Genomic DNA, 25,035 nt, shown 5'->3' with positions numbered 1-25,035 from the left:
CCTGCTTGTGTTTGGGTCTTCCATTGTTGCTCTTGTCTCAGATTTGGGACTTTTTTATATAAATGAAGTATGTGGTCTGGATTTCTTCCTACTGAGTTTGTGTCTGCAGAGTTTGGTATGGAAACAAGCTTACCCCAAAGGGTTGTCGATTCTGGGAGGGCGAGTGTTCAAAAAGTCTTCATGTCATAGTCACAGAAGACTTGGTGATGGAATGTATATGGGAATTCACTCAGTCTGTCATGTCAGCTGAGCTCTTCAGTGTGGTAAGTTTCTTTCTTTTTAAGATGCAGTGGGACTTTTGCCTCTACCATTAGAGTTCAGTGGCTTTCACCAGATGTGGTAGTCAGTGTTGCTTGTCTTAGTGAGAAAGTTACTGCCGTAAAGATTTATGCTTCCATTGTCAGTGGAAAAGCATGGCTTAGTATTTTTTTTCCTCCTGGATAGGAAGAATTATATCAAAACAAACATCGAACTATGGAGTGCTAAAACTCTGTTTACCAACAGGTACTGAGTCCTGATGACCGGTATATCCTAACTGCAGACAGAGATGAGAAGATCAGAGTCAGCTTGACAAAGGCTCCTTATAGTATTGTATCCTACTGTCTGGGACACAGAGAGTAAGTTTGATGTGTAAGCTGTGTGCAGCTCTTCACTGTGGCTCAGTGGATGAAATTACTGTCTCCTCAAATCATACTAAACAACAGCTAGGTCTGTGTTAGAGTCATAGAATGGTTTGGTTGGAAAGGACCTTTACAAGTCATCTAATCCAATACCCTTGCAGTGAGCAGGGGCATCTTCAACTAGGGCAGGTTGTTCAGAGCTCTGTCCAGCCTGACCTGGAATGTTTCCACAGAGCATCTACCACCGCTCTGTGGTAACCTGTCTGATAACCTGTGCCTGTTTCACCACCCTCATTGTAAAAAATGTCTTTCTTATATCTAGTTTAAATTTATCCTCTTTTACTTTAAAATCATTGCCTCTTGTCCTGTCACAACAGACCCTGCGAAAAAGACTGTCCCCATATAGGCCCTTTCTTATAGCCCTTTAAGTATTGAAAGGCCACAATAAGGTCTTCCCCAGAGCCTTCTCTAGACTGAACAACCCCAACTCTCTCAGCCTTTCTTCATAGCAGAGGTGTTCCATCCCTCTGATCATTTTTGTGGCCCTCCTTTGGACCCGCTCCAACAGGTCCATGTCTTTCTTGTGCTGAGGACTCCAGAGCTGGATGCAGAACTCCAGGTGGATTCTTACCAGAGCGGAGTAGAGGGACAGAATCACCTCCCTTGACCTGCTGGCCACAAGAAACTCCAGATCCTAGAGGTTGTTAGTTCAGGATGGAGCCTACCCTAGTTTTAGGAGGGATAGCATTAGGAAGTCTTTGTGGTTTGAACAGACGCTAGTCCGATGGCGTCTCAATGCAGAACTCAGACTTGGAGGTTCTGCGGTAGTACAAAAAACCCCCAGCTTTATGAGTGGGAACTCCTTCTGCCTGGGCATCAGGCTGCAGTGAGCTAGAGGCTGCAAAATGGTCCCATAAAATAGATTAAAGGAATCATCCTTCTGAGTGTAATTACCTGGCCTTTCTAGTAGTTGAGAAAAGGGACTTGGTGTTTTTCTGGAGATTGGTTCATGGCTGTGGGCAAGAACGCTTAGGCAAGTAGAAGGATCTGTGAAGGTGGATTGTAGGAGGTAACCCTGTAGAAAGATGTGCTGCTGGGTAACTAAGTCTTACGAATTGCAGAGTTCCCTCTGCATAAAAACAGGAAGGATGATCTTTCCCTTCCTGTCCTTTCTCCTCCATCCTGAAGTGAAGGTTCTTCTATTTCCAGTGATCTGAAGAGTGGAAGGCAGCAAAGCAACCTCCTAGCTGTGGTGATGTGATTCAGATGTGCTCTGACTTGCTAGGAGACCTGTAGTAGTTCTGCTACAGGAACAGCAGCTGTCTTCTAGGCAGTTTACCAGGACTTCTTTTTCAGCCTTCAGGTGGGACTGAGCTTTCCCTTTTCTTCTCAGTAGCCCTTTTACTGTGAGGAAGGCTCAAATGATAAATAGACTTTTAAAGGATGTTTCACTCTACATTTTGCTGATAAAAATGTCTATTGGTTGTGTTATTTTTTATCTCTTTGCCTTCCACCTCTACATGGTTTTGTAGGCTTTTGGAGGTTTTTTTGTTGTTAGGATTTTTGAGTAGGGTAGGAAGGTTGTGCAAGTTGGTTTTTTTGAGTAGCTGCTGCTACATTTTGAAGTCCACAATGACAAGGTAGCAGAGAAGATGTGACCCTGCATAGGGTGGAAAAAGCATGTAACTCTGCTTGTCTGACTGCTGAGATACTCGGGGGTAACAACACCCGTCCAGGCATGTTAGTGCGTAAGATGATGCACCATGGTGCATTTAACTCACTATATCAGAAACAAGAGTTAAAGAAAGAAGTAGTGATGGGGAACTTGAGGTATGGGCAGCAACCTATCTAAACTTGCCCTCCGAGGTGTTTTAATAGAGCATTCAGAACTTGGATTAGTTTGGAGTGTCAGTTGGATTTTAATAATGTCATTTGGTAGTCTAACCTGTGTCGAATTGACATGTCTATTTTCCACCGTGTACAGAGTTGTACTTTCTGGTGAATAGACCTCAATGGTCAGAAAGACACGTTTTAAGCAGGGGCTGTAGTGTCTGCGCAAAGTGTTCATTAGTGGTTGCAGAGTGGAAAGGTGCTTAGGGTAAATTGATTGAAATTTTTTAAAAATTCAATATTTAAATTAGGAATGAATAAGTGAAGGATTACCTATAGCAGCTATAATTGTCATCTTTCACCGTCCTGGATTTTCTTCCATGGGTGCATGGTGATTCCTGATGGATCTGTTACGCTTGTATGCACCTCCCATTAGTGCTTTATCATAAAAGTTTGTATTACAGTGACCAAATCCCTTCCTTTTTTTTTTTTTTTCCTCTTTTTCACATGGCCTTAAAATTATGCCTGTTTTCAAAAGCAAGATAGTCCCACTCAGGTAATGTTCTGCTGAGGTCACTGTGTTTTAAGTTGCTGAGCTGGAAGATAATACTGAATTCCAGAAGTTCAGGTCCTCATTACTCAGCAAGGTGAGTGAGGGTAGACACAGCAGTATTACATACTTCTGAAAAACATGGTTTCTGGCCAAGTGTAGCCACTGGTGGTAAATTGCCACAGGCTTGTTTTAAAATTCTGTAAAGTTTGCTTTTGAATGTTCTCCAGCTGTGATGGTAGAGATCTGGTACTGTGAAAGATGAGTCATCACTGTTGTTGTATTTTAAAAGCATCTGTTGAATCATGTTTTTAATATGCATCGTGAATTGACAAAGGGGAATATGTTACCTGAGTAAATTTGTCTTGTTCACATTTTCTGGTCTAAATGGTAATGTTCTCATTTGGGAGGAAGTCAGTAGAATACCTTGAGTGCAGATGGGGAAATAGTTTTTCTATTAAGTAGAAAGTCAGTAGTTTATGTAGTGTATACATACTATGTTAAGTACTGTAGACATATTTTTTTTCTTCTTCCTAATTAGCTTGATGTGGCAAATCTGTTTATTGTAAGGTTCTCTTTAAAATTGGCATTTTCTCTTGTTGTGTGTGTTTAAAGACCATGTAAGAGAGTTCAACTTTTAATTGCTTTCCCTTTAGATTTGTAAGCAAAATACTTGTAATACCCAACTACCCTGATCTGCTGGTGTCAGCTTCTGGGGTATGTATTGCAATTTCTTCAAAAGTATTTTTCTTGAAAACTAAGACTTTAAAACCATTGTTTGCTTGTGTTTCTCCCAGGTCCCTTGGGATATTTGGAGTGATCTCTCTTGGTTTACAGCATGCCCTCCTTCTCCCTCCTTCCCCCACTTCCTCAGCTTTCTGTTCAGTGTTCAGCCATTCTATTGTTATATCATATAAGAGCCGTTTACTGCATTTATAGCAATGCTAACTTCTTGCTAAGATCTTTGGGATGGAGAAATAATAAAGCCCTCAGTATTTTTTCATCATTAACTCTTGCTTTGGAGCACAGACAAACTTTAATTATTGACTATTAAACAATTTTGAAGTGAATGGGTATTATGCCAGCCTGCCTTGATAGTGTCTTGAGAATGACTGACCTTAGAATCACAGATTTCTCTTTAAGATGAAAAAATTAGGGTTAGAGTTCCCTCTATACCCTCTCAGTTGCTTTCCCCTGTGAGGCTTGTTCTGAGTTATGTCCTTGACTGTATGTCCTCGTAGGACATCCAGTGCACATTGTGTAGGGTGCAGTGCAGCGCTACGCAATGCTTGGATGAGGACTGAAGTGAGTGTTCCCTCTCTTCCCTCCCCCCAGCCCTTTTCTTAAATTGATAGCATCTTGCTGTCGTGCCAGACCTGCACAGAGTGAGTAGATGGAGTTGGTCTAAAAGGGAAACAGTATTCTTTGTTTCCAAGACTACCAAAACTGCAAATGAAACAAATAATGCTTTCTGTGAAGATCATGGTAATTCTTAGCAATTGGTTTCAGCTGCTGCTCTTGCTTCCCTAGGGCTCTTGTCTCTTATTCCTCTAAGTCTTTAGGCAACTCTAGTGTTAATACTGTTTGCAGCTGTATTTCATTCTTAGCAAATGCTCTTTGATGACTCTGTTTTTCCAGAGAGGTGTTTAGCTTCTCTCCAGGAGGTTACTAAATAAAATGAGAATTTTGGAGATAACAAGAGTAGGGGTGGAGAAGGGCAACCTGAAAGAATTGCTATTAAAATGCTGAGCACATGTATTACTGTGATGTTTGAGGCAGACGAAATTTGGTCCTCCAGCTACCCGATTTCCACTTCAAAAGGAGAGCTAAATTAGCATGATTGAATAATTTAGAATAGAGGGGGGAAAATTACATTAATTAAAATGCTTTATCTGCAATCTGAGGTCTTAGTTAAGTGGCTATTTAGCAGTTTCTGTGGGAAGCTCTTCAGGGAAATAGGATTTAGCTGAAGGCCAAGAATGGCCTCTCTTTGCCTGAGGTGCTCTTAGTAATAGACTTGTGTCTGCTTTCATCCATCCAGGACTCAACTCTGAGACTCTGGGAGTACAAAAGCGGGGAAGAAGTGTACTGCTGTGACCTGAGTAGTGTCTGTGCATCTGAGACAAGCAAAACTGACCAGGTGTGCCAATGTGTGTTAGTGCTTTTGCTGTCCTGATTCTTGGGACTCCCAAACGTGTTTGTTGCATTTTGTTAGGAGTGCCTCTGCTCTGTTTGGGTTTGGAAGTTACCTGAGACCTAGATACTGTTACAATAGCCTGGGATTTCAGGAAAGGAAGAAAGTCCCTGAAGTCCATTCCTGTGTCTTGTGTGCATTTTTAAAAAGAGCTAAGCAGTGACTAAAAGAAGCTGTTTGTACATCTTCCCAAATATAAGTTCTGCTCACTGGACAAAGTCTTCACGTGAAAAATTTTCCCAATATACAGATGCCTTAGTCTCCTAGCCAGAAAATGCCTTGTAACACTGGAAAGATGTAAAAATTCACCCATTTTTGAAAATCAAGAACTTCAGGTGTTAAAGTTGCAGTTGATTGGAGCAGAAGGAAGCTTTGTAACATTTGTAACCTTCAATAGTACGGGCCTATGGAGTCAAAACACTGGGCTGGTTCCTTTGGGTTGCTCTGAAGATGGCAGCGTCCGGAATGGAAGTGTATGAATCCTGTGTGAAAACTGAATAGCCCAAGAGCTCTCCTTAGCTTGCAGCCTGTTTGTGAGTGATGTCATACCCATGCATTTCAGATGCCACTGTGATTTGGGATGCTAATTTATGTGAGTGATGGTTCTGGTAGTCCTTGATCCCTGGTTTTGTTTTGTCTTGACCCATGAACAATGTACACATACAATCTATTAGCAGTGAAACACTGCTCGTTCTTGTCCCTGCTGTGTATATCGTATTAAACCAGCTGCTAATCTGTTTGGTCGTTTAAGAGTTGTTCATTTTACCACCCATCCTGCTGGGTATGTTTTTTCGTGAGGATCTCTGAAAACAGTTCTTTGTCTGAAGACCACAGCAGTCTCCCAGTTGTTAGATGACGGGGTAGCCTGTAGCCATGCATGGCTCTTGAGGCAAATCCACTGCAGAATTAGTATCCAGGCTGAAACTGAACTGAAAAGTTCTGTCTTTCCTCCCTTGTGTTTTGTTGTGATATTGGTTAGTTGAAGTGTGGTGTGCTCTGCCTCTCCCAGCAGTCAGGAGGTGTTCCTGGGAGTCTCACGGAGATTCTTTGCAGACCATGTAGGTGTGGCCTGATCTTTTTAGTGGTATTTCCACAGGTTGTGTTCCCAGTTCAGTAACTGGAAGGACCAAGCTCCTAGGGACAGACCTGACAACCAGAGATTTTTTTCTGTGCAGCAGACATCAGCAAATTGGTCTTTGTGTTGGAGTGATAATGTGCAGCAGACTGTGGTGCAGCCGCTTTCATCACATCATTCAAAGCTTAGATGCTGGAAATCTTGGTTTTTGCCCTAGAGCTCCTGTTAGGAGGAATTCAGGGTGGTATCTACACAGACAATTTAACCTGCTTCTGGACTTGAAAGTGTACTTTAAAGCACACCTGAGCCGGAGGCCTCTTGTATGCATTCACAAGGTCTCTGGTTCATTTCAGCTTGAGTCTGGTGCTTGAAACCTCTGAAGTAGCTGTTGCTGTTGGTTTTGGATTTTTTCCCCCCAAGATGAAAACAGGTGTACGAAATTAGGTGACAAGCCCATCTAGCTGGTGTCCTCTTCCAGTCTAGGTGCAGCAGAATTTGTGTGAGGAAGGGGGAATTAAGATTGAGGCAAACCTGCAAAATTATTTTACCACGTATAGCCTTCTAGAAGTAAGTGGCTTGGGGAGTTTCAAAGCCAAAGTGTTTAATCTTTGTGTTAAAAATTAGCTAATGAGAGTACTTTGTTGAAACTGTGGTTTGATAGCCATTAAATCCGTATCTGCAGTAATGTTGCAAGGCATTAATTTTGTAAGGAAGAATTGTTTTATTTTAAAACACTCTGCCTTCTAGCTTTACTGGGTCATTGAGGACTAGTAAGCAACTAGCTGTGAAATGTGGAATCTTACTAATTTAAAAAATGCTACCTATTGCTTAGAACAGCATTTATTAAGATAGCTTGCATGTAAATTAACAGCAATCTCACACTGAATCGTAACACCATTGATTACAAACAAGTTTATAAAAAAACCTGAACCATATAACAAACCTGAAATGTAGCATCGGATAAACTAACAAATATTACAAGAAAAAAAACCTTGTTGCTGCAAGGAGGAACTGATTTAAAAAATAATCTTCAACTCTCTTAAGACATTTTGGAAGGCTTTTGAATTTAGTTTAGTAATACTTGCCTTGTCTCCTAATACACCTGATAAAGTTCCTTCCATAGGATACTGTTTATGCTGATGGACTCAGTAGAAATTTGGGGTGCCCCTTGTTTGAGGAGTCTCTGTTTAGCTTCTTGAGCTCAGCGAGAGTAAACAATGTCAGGAAGGGAAAACCCACAACCTGTGGGTTAATAAATATATCACAGCAGTTCAGAAACTGTGTTCCTGCAGTGTTTTGCAATTCTTCTGTCCGCTGTGAAATGTGTATTCTAACAGTGATCTTGGAAGCCTCAGGCTGTCCTGTTCCTTGACTCTGAAGTTCTTCACGCTGCCCACTCTTATGTTTTAAAATCTGTCTCTGATGCTAAATTTACATGATGCTTGAGGGTTGCAGAAGACTCAGGTGACTTCCAGAGTTCGCACATACTCGGAATGGTGATCAGGCAGTGTCCCAGCGATTACAGACAGATAGATGACAGATTTAATGTGTTGTACCTTGTGCAGTACTGCTACACAGCTGTCAGTACGTACCTTCCAAACAGTAACCGTCTGGATGGCCAGCAGGACCAAAGGAGAAAGGAGACTTGTGTTTTGCTGGCATCATGTGATAGAAATGCCAGAGGTTATGTCTGGTGGTAGCATTTAGTCGTGCTGTGTATCCAGGTGTATGAAAGATCATCTTCACAATCTAGTGTGACATTTATTGTCTGAATTTAAGGGAACAGTCATGAGCACTTCATAGGTTGTAAGTGGCATGCTGTCTGCAAATGACTCTGGCGACCAAAGATCAGATGGGGATATAAGCGTGTTTTCTTCCGCATTGCATTTCATTTTTACTGTTGATGACTACTGTGAGTGCACTGAAGCTTGAAACACAACTCGAAGCACAATGATAATGGAATCATCACTAATAGTAGGCACATAAATGTGGGCTTATTTGTGAGCACATAAATGTGGGCTTATTTTGCTTGGCAGGTGATGAATATATGTCTGTTTTGGGAACGTAGGAATGTTTTTGAGCAGTGTAGCGTTGGTTTCAGCTGATGGATTGCAGATCCTTAGTTCATTTTCCCACTAGAATGGAAGTAATTCTCTAATTTCACAGTGCTATATAAATATTTTTCCTGCTTCGGAGCTTTCAGGGCCTCTGATCCTCTTGACAGCTGAAGCTTGTTTAAAGTCCAGAACATGAATTGCACAACTACCCCAGTGCTCTGGTACATTAATTTTTCATCTCTTCTCCCAGATGACATAAAAAGTTAATTTTAAGGTGTTGGCAGGCCGATAACAGTGTCATATAAATGCGGAATAAGTTCAGAGAGTATCAGGTGAACATCTGTTTATCACAGGCTGCTCTTGTAGCTCTTTAGGTTAACTGATTTCATCGGGCTGTCCTTGAACAAGATGCTACTTTGGGTCATGAGTTCACTTCGCTCATTGTTAACTTATCCACACGTGGAAGAGAGAGTTTCCAGAAAGATGCATTTTCTTGTCTCTGTCCATCTGTGTATAAACACTTGGTTCAAATCAAAAAAGCTGCCTCCTCGCTCCCCCAGTGAGCGTGGGGCAGTCCTGCTGCATACTTCAAGTCCACAGAACCTTTGTCTCTCAAAGCTCTCTGCCGTGTAGGTGGGCACTTCCTGTTGCTGCATTTGCCCTGCATGTTTGTCATCAAACAGGCAGAGAGGCAGAGCTTTGTTATTATAAGTAAATATTGGAGGTTTGGGGTTTATTTTAATATACATATATATATCCTGGCACATTTCCTTAAATGTGTAAAGAACCCCCGGGTGGTTTACAATAGGAGCTGTCAGTTGTACTCTAAAGCTGTGGTGTAAATGGCTCCATACTGCAATAACCACATTTAGATGTACTAGCTACTGAGAACCTTTCTGATTCAGCCCACTCCTTCCGTTATTTGGAATTGTAAGCATTTTTTTAATGTCTGCGTGAAACAGGAGTCCTGGGTCCCAGCACTAAGTGTGGACTAACTCTTTCTGCTGAGTAGCAAGGGGGATTAGTCCCATCTGTTCCCAAGAGCTCTGGAACGTATCATACTTTTGATAATGCTTATAACTTGGTCCTCTCCTGTCCAAACAGGCAATCAAGTTTGAGTGAAAAGTGTGAGCATGCCATTGTTCTTGCTTCCCCCACTTCTCATGTGCAGGGCGGCATGTGGGGGTTGTATCACGCAGTGGATTTTTGTTTTTTCTTGTGTGCTGGAGATCCACTGTTGAAACCTGGATTTCAACTATATTTATACCATTAATTAGCTTTCTTTCCTGCAGCTGGTTTATCTTTTAGTAGTTGCATTGTGTGCTGTTGACAAAGTAGTTAGCTTCTGGTTTTAAACTTGCTGACCCACATGTCTGGAAGCTGTACAGCTTGTTTTGCTTTCCTGCAGTGACTGGAACATTCCAAAGCAAGCACTCTGGCAATGCCTGGTAGCTCAAAGGGTAAAATCCTGTGGTTACTCCCAAATTCAGCTTTTCCTGGTGAACGAGAGGTTCTGTCTAGCGATGAGTGTTGTATTGGGGAAAGAAGTGAAGGCTGGAAAGGGGTTAAAAGAAAAAAGGACCTGAGGATGCATTGGAATTCTGCCAGCAGAGTGTCAGGAAGATATATTTTCCCTGCCCTAAAGGGAGTAACTCACTACTTCTCTAGTAGGAAGGTTTTCATAATCAAAGTGCTAGTGTAGTCACTACATATAAAATATACTCAAGAAGCAGCCTTTTGCCTTTGCAGCTCCATCTTTCACATTATATAACAGATACTCTTGAAAAAGCACCCTGGGGCATCTTCTTGCAGTTTCTCTGCTCTTCCCAAGTTCTTACTTCTCACTCAGGGAGCCTCAAATTAGTGGGTTATATATTTCAAGTGGTATGGTTTGTGCAGCAAAGGTATTTCTCTGATTCTTTCCCAGATAACACTATATATCTTCTAAATTAGGAGTGTGGTGTGGAGTGGTGGGTGGTTTTTTTTTTATTATTTTTAATGAGGAAAATGGCCTCAGGCAGTCTTGCCTTGTTCTTCGGAACACAGTTTTCTGTTAAGTGATATGACTTCTCCCAGACATAGGTTGAAAACAGAGACAGTGCAGCAAGGATATTAGTTATGCATCACTGTCTTCTTTTCTTAGCAAACATTAACAGCAGCTAATGGCTTTTGTTTATAATCTCTAAACTGCTAGTGTGATATCCTGGCTGAGCAGGCTTAATGTTGATGTTTTTGCCATTAAGCATTGCAGGAGAGAAGGTTTGAAGGCGATGTAGTTTGTCTTTTAAGAGTAGTTCACTAAAACCTTTACATTTGATCTCTGTTTGGGTTGCTGTGAAGGGAGAAGTGTGGAAAACTTCATAAAATAGCAAACGCTGGTACAAAAACATACATGAGTGCAGTTTAAAGGTAATTATGTTGCTTAACTTGCTGTGAATTAAGACATCTGCTAAATTTTAAAGGCTAAGGCATGAAATGGAATGTGAATTTTCTGTCCATAAATGATTTTAACTTACAAGGATGTTTCTTTTTCTCTTCTAATAGAAATACCCCGTGTCAAGAATAACCTACTGCTGTCAAGGGGGTTATGTTGCCATTCTGTGTGACTGGTAAGAATAAATGGAATAATGGCTAAAATCATCACAGCTCCTGCAAAGGCAAGAACAGCTTTCCCTGCTGGCTGTCCTGGCTTTCCCCTAGCCTGCAGTACTTGATACTGTGGATCTCTGAGGATCCCAGGCATGCCTGTGGCCTGACAGAGAGCCTCTGAGTTCTTCCTGTACTTCGTATGAGCGCGGGGTGGGTGTGAGGGTTACCCAGCTTAGTTAAGTTTTGCAGAATTTGTGATGCCATTCCCTCACAGGAGGAAACTCAAGGCTAGGATGTGCGACATCTTGGTTCAATGCTTGGGATGTCTCCCTAAACTGCTGCACCTGACCCATGTGTTTTGAGCCTTGTTTTGCTCGGGGAGCTGTGGCACTGGAGAGTCCAAACTTCTGTTACTGTTTTCTGCTCCTGTTAATGAGTTCAGCTGTTCTGTTTAAACTGAAGCAATGCTGTAGTTTTAAAACTGTGAAGAGGCTACACTGACTTTTGGCTTCAAACATAAGGAGCAAGCTCTTGGAAGCTAAAGGGCCTAGGCATTGAAGAGCCTTGCAAGCCCAGCTGGCAGGGGAATGTCTTGCAGGGACAGAGAAGCCCTCTTCTCTTGCGCTGCAGCACAGTTCTTCCTGACAAAAGCTTCCCACAGGAGAGAGGGGAGGTTGCCAGACCTGCCTATACAGTGACACTCTGTCCCCTCAGTAGACTTGCCTTTCTCCAGAGCAAGAAACCTTAGCTGCTTCCTGTCCCACCGTCTGCATGGGCAACAGACTGGCTCTGGAAGTGGAAGCTGTGTCAGCCGAGTGCTCTGCCCACGTCACTTAGCCCAGGGACTGCACCATCCTCTGCATCAGGCTTTTATTTCCAGCTCCACAGCCCAGTGTTTCTGAACAGTGTTGTCATGTGGACCTGGTAGGCAACTCGGGGGGAGCCGAGGTGTCCTGCCTGGCACACTGGGGACCTGTTGAGGGAGGTTAGGAAGCTCTGCATGTAGACACTGTGGCTGTTAGAGGAGTGAATGCTCATGGGAGAGGCGGAGATGAGTGCAGTGCCAGAGTCCTATTTTTCAGCTGTGTCAAGATTTCCTATTGCTCTCATTCCCTCCTCCTCTCCCTGGCATGTAATTACTTCCCTGTTTGTTTTTGACTGGTGCTCAGCTACGTGTTCCTTCAAGTGAAGCCCTGTGGGCTAGCGTGCTATGATGCAACAGTCCTTATATAAATCCTTAGTAATCCTTATGAAATTCCCTTTACTGCCTTTTCTTTTAAAGAAGAGGCAGTGTTGACTGCTTTTTCCTTCATATAACGCTTGGAAAACCATTTGATGTGTTGGGTGGTTACAGCTTCTGCCTTAGACCGTGTAAGCAAACTGCACTTGAATTGGGAGGGTGTTTTTTGTATTTCCTAATGACTTTGCTTTGGCTCTGTTTGGAATTAGAGTGGGTGTTAGCAGTTTGTGGTACAAGTGATGGCTGTAGGTGGATTTGGTAATAATGGTAATTAAGCTTTTCCTCTCAAAAGTATTCCTGCAGTCTACATCTTTCAACTTGATGCTGTTGCCCAGCAGCTGGTCTACAGACAACAGATGTCTTGGAAACATAAAGTTTGGGACATTGCATTTGAGGAAACGGGAGATCTATGGATTTTGGAGGAAGACAGTGAAGCTCCTCTTCAATTGTACAGACCGTGTGAGGGGCAGTGGAAGGTAGATCCTCTTGTCATGCTAACATCCTGAATGTTTTGTGTTGTCTTGAGGCCATAACAGAAGTGGAGTAGATTATGTTCCACGAAAGGTGAACAACACATGTCTCTGTATCTCGAGACTGAGTCCTAGAAACACATCTCATTCTGCTTCTCTCACCTGTGTATAACACAAAGGTGCTGAGAGCTTGTTATGAATACCAGTCTCTTCTCTGGTAAAGCAAACGACTAGCATAGCTGCATCAAGCAGAGTGGTTATCAGCTGTCGCACTCGCTATTTTAAACCATTGCCTGTCTACTACACTTGATTGTTCAGAAAACCAGAAAACAACAAAATACCTTCGTGGTTTGCTCAGGAATCTTTCCCACGCATCCTTCCCTGTGCCTGCCTCTGGATCCTTTGAGGTACAAGGCATTCTGGAAGCATTAGGTGAATTTTTTTTTTCCATTGAGAACAGGAAGTCAAATTTGAGGGAACTGCTGTAGAGTTCTCTGTAACAGACTTATTAAACAACAGGAAACTCGCATGTTAGGCGTGTAAGTCCCCAGCTAATTATAATTGTGATGTGCTTTTCAATGAAACTTCTTTTACACTTACATGTTCCTTGTGATGCTCCTTTTTCTCCCAGATTAGTAAGTGGGAATCCATTTTCTTTTCCTTCAAGTTGTAAAGGTTCCCCAGCAGAACATGATGTCTCAGGCCAGGTTTCTAGAGCAGTCCTGGAAAAAAGGAGCCTAAAAAAATGGTAATAGACGGCTTACACTCACTCTCCTTTCACTGTACTCATCTGAGAGCTCTAGCATTTTTCAGTGTGCTGTGAAATATGAGATAGTTCATTATTCCCAAAATATCATGTAATGTTCCTTCTTTTCCTAGCCAGTAACTGATGACAAAGGATTACAGAAGATGTCAAAATATCTTCAAGACAACTGGACAGTGTTTGAAGGTGGGAAAATAGGCCGAAAGGCCCAGGAAATGCGATTTTAAAAACATAATATTTAGGAGCAAAATCAGAGTTCATGTTACTTCAGCTGGCTGTTGAGGTCACTTAATGTTTTGCATTTCTCACTTTCATCACTACAACTGGTATGGAAGTCAGTGTAGATCATGTAGTGTGGTCAGGTTACTGTTAGCACAAAAACGATTTGGATTTAGATCCGAATTACAGCTTTATAACTGCGTTACATAGACACTTTATCACAGGATGTATCTCAGCGCCCTATGACAGAGCTGCTGGAGTCTGTCTTACTGCTGTGGTACTGAATACTGTTGATTGTCATCTCTTACCTGGGTGTGACACCTCATCAGAAGCACTATCAGTGGAGATAGTAGGAATGGAATAGACGTGGAGGAGCAGCTTCACTGAAAAGATGGGCCGTGCAGGTCCACCTCGGCAAGGCAGATTATGTGGAGCTTACTGTGACTGGAGGATGTGACTCTGGATGGTATCATCGGGGATAAAATTGATTGGTATCGGGGTGGTTCATTTTGTGCTTGATTTCTGTCTCTGGCAGAAAAATAATACATGGCTTACTATTTCAGAAGCACCCTATGTTTCCAAGATTTTCTTTATTTAAAAACTGAAATTATGGCAGTGATGGTCACAGAGTAGAGAAGTGTTGTGACATGTGCTAGTGAATGTCTCATTATGCACTGAGAGTTGATTAATTGAAATCTCTCTCCTGTACTTGCTGGCAGACTGGGAACCATGTACCTTAAAAAAGGTGTTACAGTCCCCACTGGTCTCTTGAGCTATTCTTGGTGGTCCTATATACAGGTGATTAGCCCACTTGAGATGGAAGAGTTGCAGTAATGCGCAGTCTAATGTGACGTCTCCTTAATGTCTGGTATTGGATGATTTAGGTTGTAGTTGTCACTAAGTTGGTACAGTACAGTCTTTGAAATCTAAAAGGAAGTCAGGTACTGCTTTAGAAAGGAGGGTATTTGCATGTAGCTGGTGCAGACTCGGTAGGTACAGCCCAGGCAGATAATTGGAAGTAGGAGGTCTGAGTGAAAGTGAGCAACAGAGAAGTAAAAAGAGCAGGCAGGGGAAGAGGTTTTGAGCATAATTAGCCAGTGTAGCAAATTACTGTGGTACGCAGTAGCCAGGCTGCATCTGTAGCTGGGAGAGGAGACTGCTCAGATGACAGGGCCTATTATTGCTAATTAGTAATAGGAGGCTCACTTGATGAGCACTTATTCCCGTGCATAATTAGTGCTTGAAAAGATACTAACTTCTTTTAAAAAAGGTGATCATTATATTGTTTAAACCCAGTCTTAATGCCTTTAATCCCTAATGCACATAATCCTTTTTTAAACTCGTTTCAGCTGATAGATGATTCTGTAGGACTAAAGATGCATAGGTCAATCTTGAGGTACACGCTGAACAGTTTGACATTCCGTTATAACTGATCTCAGAAAAAAGGTAGAGAAGGATTTAACGTGGACTGATGAAGTAGAGAGTAGCATGGACATTTACTGACAGGACACAATTTCTTCCAGGACCAAAGGCCAGTACGTTGGTTACTGTGCGGTGCAAGACCCTTGAGTGTAGAGACATGTGCTTTGAGTACCAGTGAGGGAAAGTTGTTTTGTTTGTGGTGAGGAAACAAAGGGATGCAGCATGTACATCACTGTGGAGCAGCACGCTGGCTTCACAACCAAACCCTAACAAATACTGGATTTTTCTTACATTTGCCCTTTAAGGTCAGTTATTTTTGTAAGCTGGAAAAGGTAGGAATACAAGGGGAACTAGAGGTAACCGGCTTTGTCGGGTACCACTTTTAACAATTTTTGGAAATGTGGACCTAGCCACTTATTCTCGTTCTGTATTCCCTACAGAAACAAAACTAAGTGGGTTTTTTTATAGTAGTTAGTTCCCCGTTAAACTTGTCTAGTTTGCAGTCTTGAAGATGGTGTGATGAATATTATGCTGATTTCACAGAAAGTGAATGATTGGGGTGAATATTTAGAAATGTGTATGTGCTGTAGGACATCCCTGTTTTGAAGTCATTGTCTTTGAGCTTTTTTTAAGATAAGATTCTAGGAAACAAGTCAGCTGAGCACACTTAGGTAGCCTATGCCCTTTGCAGGGCTTAAGTCTTGGGGAACAACTCCAGTGGGACATCTAACCATAAACAGGGACCGGGAAGTTCTGCAAGTGTCCAACATGTAAGGAGAGATGGTGCCCTCTTTGCTTGCATGTGAGACGCTTTCCTCTGTGTGGATTGTTTTAGCCTAAAAATGGAGGCTGTGCTTGGCTATGTGAATGCAGGACAGATGCTCCCCAACACAGATCGGGCTTACACAGCGTAGATGCTAATATATGATAAAGTGAATAGGACCACAGTAAATGAGTTGAAATGCTGTTGTCTAGAATTACAGTACAGGGAGTAACTGGAGAGACCGCTAAGGGAGTTAACACTTGTCTTGTTTTTCCTGCTTTGCCCAACTACAGGTTTTGTTGGTGCAGAGAGCTACTACAGCGGTCTCTACAAGGCTTCGTTTGATAACGTGTCTGCCTACCTACAGAAGAAAGAGGAAAGGTTACAGCAGCAGAAAAAGAAAAGGCAGGATCTGCAGTGTGGTTCGAATGGACAAACAAAAAAGATGAAGACCGAAGAATCATAGCTATGATGCTGTCGTTAGCTGGTAACTTTTGCCTTGCTGAAAGGAACTGATCCGACTGTGGACTGTTTTTAAATGTAAAATGAATTGTTGAAGGAGACTGGTTTAAACTTTTAGTCAGATTCAGATTTTTAGGTAACCTGATACGAAAATATCCTGCTTGCAGCAGAGAACGTGTTTACAATACGCCTAAGCTTCTAGCAGCAAACGAGCGTTCAGCATTCAGTCCTAGGAATCTCTAATGCCTGATATCTGAATATTGGAGATGGGATCTTCCTTGAAACAGGATTTTCTTTTTGCCTACTGTGTTCAGGCTTGCTTCTTCAGGTTAAAGTGTGTGAGTCAAAGTTGATGAGGTTTTCTTGTTGTTGTTTCTTTTGATTTGCTTTTGGGGTATTTTTTCATACTTTTTAAAAGGTCTGTAAGCTAATATAACTAACTTAGTGTACCTGGCTATGGGAAATGGAATGTAGCAAAATTCTTACTGTATGTGGGAAGTTTCAGCTGCAACTTCGCCATCTCTGTTTTTATCCTTTTTGTTTGTACGTTAAGGATTCTGCCTAGCTTCTAATCCATTGCTTCCTACTTCTGGCGTACTTCTATAGAAAGAAGACCAAAAATAGATTTTATACACCGTAAAGTAAAATGTGTCAGTCAACTTTGTTACTGGAAGATCCTTCTGTTGCAGTATGATCCTAGGGTGTCTGTGAAAGTGATTCGAGAGCTCTATGTGCAAAACTTGAAGTGCATTGTGATTCTTTCAGCGAGAACTCTTTGATCTTGCAATCCACCAAGAAATACGTGGTTTTTTGGAAGTTACCACCAGAGCCTTATGAGATCACTTGTTGCTTCATCATGGGGCAGAAGATATGCATTCATCTACTAGGTGGTGTCATGTCTATATGGAATATACTGTACTTCATAACAGGAAATCTCTGCAATCCATTAAAAGTATTCAGAATTAGTCCGTAATCCATTAATAGTTCTCTAGTCCTCTTTGTAGTATCTGGGTGCTTAAAAGATTTTGCGCTCAGATTTTAGTTACACTGATGTGTAAGACATTGAGGTGTAGCTTGTTTTGGGAATAGCAGATGTTCAGCAGTGAAGCAGAACTTCCTGCTTGTCTGCGCAGAACTACAGCCTTATCCTTATTGTGTGTTCCCAGGGGCCACAAGGCTTTCTCATGCTGTAGTATACCACGTGGATTTTCATATTCCTTCTCTTTGGAAGTGCCTCCTTAAGCATAGAGCATTGCATGCATTAGTACAGAGCCAGTCCTTCCCCTCCAGGGTCCGATTTTCTTCCGTAATTACTTCTAAGTAAAAAACCTTCTGCCTTGGCAGAGGTAGTTTTGGACAAAAATTGTGAAGTGTCAAGAGCGGTATTGGGTGTGCCGGTTGGAAGTCTCCGTTTTAGCAGGAGTTGCCTTGGTGAGAATAAAATGAGAAGTAGTTTCTACTACGTGTGCAGTTACATTACGTAAGAATGCAGTGTCAGGTCCAGAAAGATGATGGTGTAGTGATTCAGCCCTCTCTGTCCAGTATCCACATACCAGTGATCTTTGGGTGTCTCCGGATAGAGTGCTCCTGGATTATGCCGGACCCTGGACGAAGGAGAGGGTGGTAAGTAGGTGTGTTTGGGCTTGAAGTTTTACCCCAGAGGTGCAATAATCCTTTTACTGGAGAGTCTGCTGATATGAATGGACCTGACTTCACGTAATCTGGAGCAAATACTTCGGAGCTGGTGTGTTTTTTCTGTCTTCCAAGAAAGTGCCCGAACCACCAGGCTAACCTGGTGGTGTGGCTTGCTGGCTCTTCTGGCGAAGAGCTGGCCTAGCATGGAGGTGCAGCCCTAGGATAGGGTTACTGTCTGAGCACCTGAGCTCTTGTGCTACGTGGAGTCCTTGCCATTTCCTAGAAGTTGGCTTGGGTAGTTCCTGGATTTGAACGGCTGACTGCTGAGGATCGTGTCACGCAGGCAGTGCCCTCCCTGCTCTGATAAGATGGTGTCTCTCCTTAGCTATGCTGTATTAGGAGTAATTATTTCTGCAGTGCATCCTTGTATATGTGTACATATGTGATGTCATATAAATGGAGCAAATGCTTGCTGTATTTTAGTTGGAGAAGGTGGTAAAACACTTAAATTTAGAGGTCAGATGCAGATGTGAGGCCCAGTTACTTGGTTTGGTAAAAATTTGTAACCTCGCCTTCTCCAGCAGAAGATGTTGAATATCAATAATGGAGCTCAACAGCAATTAGGCAAATTTCCTGGTAATTTGCCTACATCCTGCACTGATGAGAAGCTAGGATAAAGGAACCCTGTAATTTCAGTCTTGCAAAGCACAGTTGCATGTGTGAAGTAAAAACTTTTGACTGTTACCTGGATCAATAAATATGTTGGTGATACGTATTTTTCTTGGTTCTCAAGAAAAGATGAGAGATTGCCATCTTAAGCGCTCAGTTTTATAGGTAGAAATGGTGACCTGGAGACTGAGATACCTGCTGTGTGATGGTGGCTATTAAAACTTTGTAGTTCTTGTCCTCATCTAATTTAAGAGGGGGCTTTAGAGGAAGCAGTTAAGGGAACTCCAGCCCTAGGCTGTAGCCTCATGATTGTTCAGGTGAGGGGTTTGTTCGTGCACAGATTCAGCAGTATGATCTTACCAGGAACGGGCCAGTATTCACGCTGCTTGTGAACTAGTCAGAACAGGAGGAAGAAACTCCAGCTGGGTTTCTTTGCTAGCTGTTGGTGGAGAAATGATTCTTACCCAGCCTGAAGCCTGGTGGTACAAACTGCCACATTTTTGCGCAGATTTGAATCTGCAGCAGGAGGCTGTATTGGATCACTTCTGCAGGTCACAAGGTAATACTTCTTTTTTTAGGTGGTGGTGGTGTAAGCTAAAGGAGTTGGTCTTTTTTTTTTTCTGTCATCAAACCGTTATTTTAGCCAGGTCTTCTGGCTAAAATAATTGCTTTGATGCTCTTATCTGAACGTGGGAAAGATGCAGGGATGCTGGAGGGTCTGAACATGCAGGGGTTTCCTGCAGGGACTGGCAGGGCAGGTCACCTGTGCTCTGTAACACTCCCACTCACTACAGAGGCTTCTGCCCAGCCCTGCCTTCTCTTTAGCAGCTTTGGTGTTGAGTGCTGCAGAGTACGTGTGCATAAACAAAACCATTTACTCAGAGGAGGAAAATCTTCTGAGGACAACACCGGTATCTGCTGTAAGTGGGCTGTTCACAGATCCTGTATGGGCTTTCAGTGCGAACATCAAGGTTGTTCGACTTCTCAAGGACAGGAGACTGCCAGTGTTGGCAATTCCTATCCCTGAGGGATGTTTCTCCCCAGCTGTTTTCTCAGTGTAAGATAGACCTCAGCAGTGATCTTCACTGGCTGCGGGGTGCCCTCGTGATCCTCACCCTGCCTGAAATAAACACAACATTTCTTCCAACACTTGAACTCATGACAGATGAGTGCATGCGAGAGTGACACGAGATGCGATATCTGGCAGACAATTCAGGCCTTTTTGTCCTTTTTTTGTTGCAAGTTTTCCTTTTTGTTTCCATTTCTTGTTTCCTTTTCTGCATGCTGCAGTTCCTGATCTTACGTTGTGAGCCCATGCGTGTCTGTGGGCTGCTTTGAAGGGGTTTGTGAAAAGTGATCAGGGAAAGGAAACTTATTGGAAGATACGAATCCATTGTAGGGTGCCTGCACCTTGAACGGAAGAATGGTTAGACAGCTGCGAATCATTAAAAAGCAGTGAATATAACTGCTACAGGGAGGGAGACAACACTCCTCTCCCTGGAATTTGAACTATTTGATTTCTAGCGGTTAAACCTGATGTTGGTTGCTTGTGTTTGTTTTCTGAACTTGAACCAAAGCGTGTACATGTGCCTAGCAAAAAGAGGGTGGGTCAACTAGGGTGTAATTTTATAGCAGAACTGGGAGACCATTGCGAGGGGTATTTGTAGGTCACATAAGTTCATCCGACATTGAGCTAAACTCTTATGTGTTTATTGTGCGAATCCCCTGCTTCTCTCCTAAGCACTGACAATCCAAGGATCCTTTAAAAATGCAGGTAAGGAAAAAGTTTATTTTCCTCAACACTTTTAAGCCAAAACATGCGCTTTTTCCTCCCATTGCTGGGATTTCACTGAAACCCTTTCAGCAACACGTGACCTTTCATGTCATAGCAGGAAGGACTCCTAATCAAATGCAGCCCAGAAGCATGCTTTAGAATAGTCCTTACACCTTCAACAAAACTTCAAAAGCAGATTTATTCTATAAACAAAAGCGTCTGTAAACAAAAATGTTCCTTTCTTAGGAAAAAAAATCCTGATACAATACAGATGCTTTAACTTCAGGCTGATAACAAGTTGCTGACAATTTCAGTATACTCCAAAGTCTGCTTCAGCTTTCTTTGCTTTTTGATGAAATATTTTGTATGAAGTGCTTTGATGTGAAAAGGAAAAGCTCTACGGGCTGAACTCTTACTGGTTGTCCCTACTGCCCTCCGTCCTGGTGATGTGGTGTGAATGAGGCCGGGATGACTCAGTGTGGTAGTTCGCAAATGAGAAAAAACAGGCTGGATGTGGTTCCTCAATAGCTGAGCATGGGGAGGCTAGAAAGAAGACGGCTGCAGAATTGAATGGATTTAGAGGCTGACATTTTGATTTTGAGTGTGGTTGCACAAGTTACCACGCACCTCTGAGCACTGGAGTTCTGCAAAGCCCTGCAAAGAGCAGAAGTAAAGGCTCTTCCGCTCCTGAAGTGGGTCACTGCTTGATACCCCACATCAGCGCTTCCTTCTGCACATCCGCTTCCCTCAGTCACATCAAGGTTGGAGTAGAAATTCTGTGGACAAAAGCCCCTCTGGGACTAAAATTACTCTAGAAGGCAAAGGAGCAGCTGAGGGATAAGCCAGGGGCTGCAAGGAGCTGAAGTGTCCCTGCAGGAGGCAGGGACCTGCCCATGAAGGGTGCCGCTGAGGGCACGCCTGCTGTCGTGTGGCCGCTCTGAGCAGCGGAGCAGGGCACGGAGCACAGCCCAGCAGCAGCCTGTGGTTGCGCTGTTTGCCCTCCCTGCCACTCGGGACAGTAGCACTTGGGCTTTTTGCTCTGCCTTGTAACGGGTTTTGTCTTTGCTTTTCTCCCTGGCATTATCCGTCTCTTTGGGATGAGCCGCCCTCCCCAGCAGGAGCTGTGGCAGTTCTGCTCCTGGGCACCGTTAAGCACAAGTTGGTGCTGAGGTCCCCCAGCAGCAGCGTTACAGCCTGCGGGCAGAGCTGGGCACACCGTGCCCAGCATGCAGACAAGTGTGCAGTCACCATCGGTGGTAAGGTGCAAGTCTCGTGTAGCGTGTGACATTTGGCAAGCATATGATGCATGGTCCCTGTGTCCCGCAGGGGTTAGCAGCTAAGGTCTGTCAGAGCTCATCTCCAAATGGAATACCCTGGCTGCGGGTGACTTGGAGGCTGGAGGTAAACGGGCAAAGAGTGAGTTGTGTGACCTAATGCTTCATGTCCAAGAAAGCTCACAGCATCAGCAACATACTTCTTTTAACACTATCTTTTTCCCCCTTCCTTTTCTGTTAGCAGAGATAATATGTTTGCATATTCCTAAGATGGATGTTCCTGTGTGCGTAAACGGAACGTCGAGGAGTGGTCACCCCCCATTTTCCAATAAGTACTTAGCCTCGAGTCTCAGTGACTTTTGGTGAGTTTATTGGAGTCAATGGGACTGATGCTCCTGGGGTATGAAAGTTAGGTTCTGTGCGTTGTTTAATTCAACTTTTAATTAAAACAGTACATTGTGACTAGGTGAATGTATTAACTCCAGAGAATCAGCAAGAAGCAAATAGGACACTGCTGTAGTCATGGAGCCCCCCTGTTTCTGTGAACAGCAAGGCTTGAGCTGTCGATGGAAAAGCTTTGTACCCTTGCTCGCTTGTCTGAGATTGATCACATTTACATCTGAGCACGATATGGTATTTCTGCGTGTTGACTGTAGGGATACAGAATAATTTAATAGTCTCATCTGTACTAGAAATTTGGATTTTGGACTGTCAGACCTAGGCTCATCAATATCTGTATGTAAAAAATAAATATTTAGAAACACAAACCATTAGTAGGAGACCCAAACTGCTTCCTAACACACCATGGGGAGACCCTTACCCTCTACTGTATCTTGCTGTCATCCTTTAGCTTGAACTTCGCTTGTGTGTGGGAGAAGAACAGTACCGCTTGTGGCCCTCACCTCTCGTGTCCGCTTCTCCTCTCATGGCTGTCAACCTAAATCCTGCGTGCTGGCCAGGGAGCAGTACATGCTGGCGCTTTTTGAGTTTTCTGTGCCTTGTATTAAAGAAAAGAGAGGACGGTGTAAGCAAGTAGCTGTTGTTGTTAATCCTTTCTGAAGTGACTATGAGGGGAAGGCATTTATGAAACCCAGTATTCGATGTGAAACTGCAGTTCTAACACCCATTTCAGCATTCCGCCTGTGCAGGTTTTGAGGTGCGTAGCTAGATGTAACTGCCTTTACAGCTGTGGTGCAATCCACCAGGGGTTTGTGCTTTTAGGTAAGAACTGTGCTGTATTTTCTCGTCAACCTGTTGTCAAGATGACAGCATCCAGTGTAAATTCTAGGTAGTTTCCTGCGATGCTGCTTGTCTTGGAGTTCTCTATTGAGTTGTCCTCTTTATAATTGCAGTATTTCACATTGCAGTGCTTCCTTTGCTTGGTAATATTCCAAAGCTGAAGAAAGGTAGGATAAGACGTACCAGCTATTTTAAATTAAAAGGAACATTGATCTGATCTTTTTCCTATTTCCTGTTCTGTGCAAGAATTAATATTATCTAGGTACCATTTAGATTGACCTGAAATAATAATTCATCATCGTATCTAATGCCAACAGTATTCAGCAAATAAAAACAGCCATTAGAAAGTTAAGGATTTTTATCTTCAGGGAAATAATAATTGCAGTAATTAGTCACTGTCTTGCAGATCTGCATGTTCTGCATTTCCAGAATGCTTTACCAAGAAATCCTGTTTTGTGAGCAAGGCAGAACTGCTTTGTATCAGGCAACTTCTAGGAAGAGCAGTAAAAATCAACCAGTACTCAGTTTTCCTGAAAATTTTAAGAGAGTTTCTTTAGAGGAAAGAGTAGTTTTTGGCTGCTTGTTTTAATACAAAGACATGGGAACTTTTGTCATGTCCTAAGACTGAATTTTCAGCCTTCTCCCGCTCTTGCCACTGCTTTCAATAAAACGCAAAAAGCTCTACAAAAACCAAACCCAACCAAACAAAAACCCCACAGCCAAATTAGGCCAGAAGGACTCCAGGGGTTTCCCCTCTGCTCAGTGTAAAGCCAGCTATATAAGGTTTAAAATTTCTTGTCAAAAATAGTCATGTCAAATCAGGCTCTGTCCCTTCTCTCCGTGGAACAGCCAGGAGGAAGTTTCAGCCACTCTGATTTCGTTTGGTTTTGTAACCCAACCCAGGTATGATCTACTGTAAAAAGAAATAAAAAAGAATAATCCTCCTGACTGACTTTTGCAGCCACAGCAAGTCCTCTGCATAGAATTTTAATGGCTTAAAACTCAAAGCGCTTGGTCAGATGCAGCAGCCTGGGCAACAGTAGGGTACAGCAGCTCCATTCGGATGTGTCGGGTACCAGCATGGAAAAGCTGCTGTTGCTTTTTTGCTTCCTGTTAATAAGCAACAGGTATATCTAGGAAGGCACTGAAAGTGGGCTGTATAAATCAAAAAGCAAGAGGTTTTTTCACCCTATTTGCCTTTTTTTTAATGCTTGCTGGGAAGCCCAACAGTGCTATCTAGATAGCACAGGGGAAATCCATGCAGGTATTGATACCAGTTACCGTAATTCTTAGGAGGTTCCCAGTTCACTTATTGCCCTGTGGCCTCACGTGGGGCTTTGCTGGCACCGTGTAGGAAATGCCCTGTCTTGCTCCTTGTCTGCCCTGTGTCACCTTGCCTTAGCGACCGTCTTTCCCCGTGCTGGTACAGAGATGGTGAAGTTGGGAGACCCAGTCTGTGGCTGGGCTTCCTGTACATCCTCTTCTGGGACCCTGTGGCACAAGAGGTGCTTCTTGCCTGCTGGGCACAGGAGGGAGGCTCAAGAGCCTGCTGCAGGACGTGGGGCTGCATGAACCATCGCAGAGCCCTCGTTCTAGTTCCCCCTCTGGCCTGATGTGTCAGCTCGATTCCCCTTCATGCGTGCCACGTGTGCTTTGGCACAGCACCCCGTGGTCCTGCTCCAGTCTGGGTTCTGACATCTGTCACGCTGACAGAAGTGACGGGTCCCTTCAGATGTCACTGGTATGACATGTCTTGCTGAATCGGCTATGCAACTGCACCAAACGGCAGAGAACTTGCTCTCCTGTTAGGGCTCCCTGGGAAGTGGTGTTGCCTTCCCCTTGCCACACGCATCCTTCCTTGCGTGGTGAGAGATACCACGTCTTTCTTCCTCAGACATAGGCCTGTGTACCTTGTGTGCATCTCGGCTCTTTCTGTTGTCGTCACTGGGAATCCAGTCGATCTTACTTGCCTAAAAACAACTAACATGCACAAAGCCTATTGGTCAGCCTATTTAATAACTGATTTTTTTAAAAATAAACTATTTTTAAGAATAGATCACATCAAAGTAGCAAGAGGTGAGGACAGGGTCAGGGAATGGTGCTCCCTGGTAAGCAGTGAGTGGCTCTGCATGTGCAGCTGCCGTTTTATTCTGGAGTGAGAGACGTTAGGGCTGAGGTAGTATTTCCCCG

General features: G+C 43.2%; 1 protein-coding gene across 1 annotated transcript in view; it reads left to right on the top strand.

Moving 5' to 3' along the window:
* Window positions 1-16,258, top strand: part of WDR4 (WD repeat domain 4) — a gene marked incomplete at its 5' end in the record, with an annotated part of 19,671 nt that extends 3,413 nt beyond the window's left edge. The window contains 7 exons of the mRNA XM_010144964.1: window positions 505-617; window positions 3,657-3,717; window positions 5,042-5,140; window positions 10,871-10,935; window positions 12,448-12,631; window positions 13,505-13,574; window positions 16,086-16,258. Of these exons, the coding sequence (XP_010143266.1) occupies window positions 505-617; window positions 3,657-3,717; window positions 5,042-5,140; window positions 10,871-10,935; window positions 12,448-12,631; window positions 13,505-13,574; window positions 16,086-16,258 (765 nt within the window). The remainder of the gene's footprint in view (window positions 1-504; window positions 618-3,656; window positions 3,718-5,041; window positions 5,141-10,870; window positions 10,936-12,447; window positions 12,632-13,504; window positions 13,575-16,085) is intronic.
* Between the last annotated feature and the right edge of the window lie 8,777 nt (window positions 16,259-25,035).

This window comes from Buceros rhinoceros, unplaced genomic scaffold, assembly GCF_000710305.1.
Source record: "Buceros rhinoceros silvestris isolate BGI_N320 unplaced genomic scaffold, ASM71030v1 scaffold11931, whole genome shotgun sequence".
NCBI lineage: Eukaryota > Metazoa > Chordata > Aves > Bucerotiformes > Bucerotidae > Buceros > Buceros rhinoceros.
Note: the sequence above shows the minus strand (reverse complement) of the source record. Positions and strands in the feature narration are given on the sequence as shown.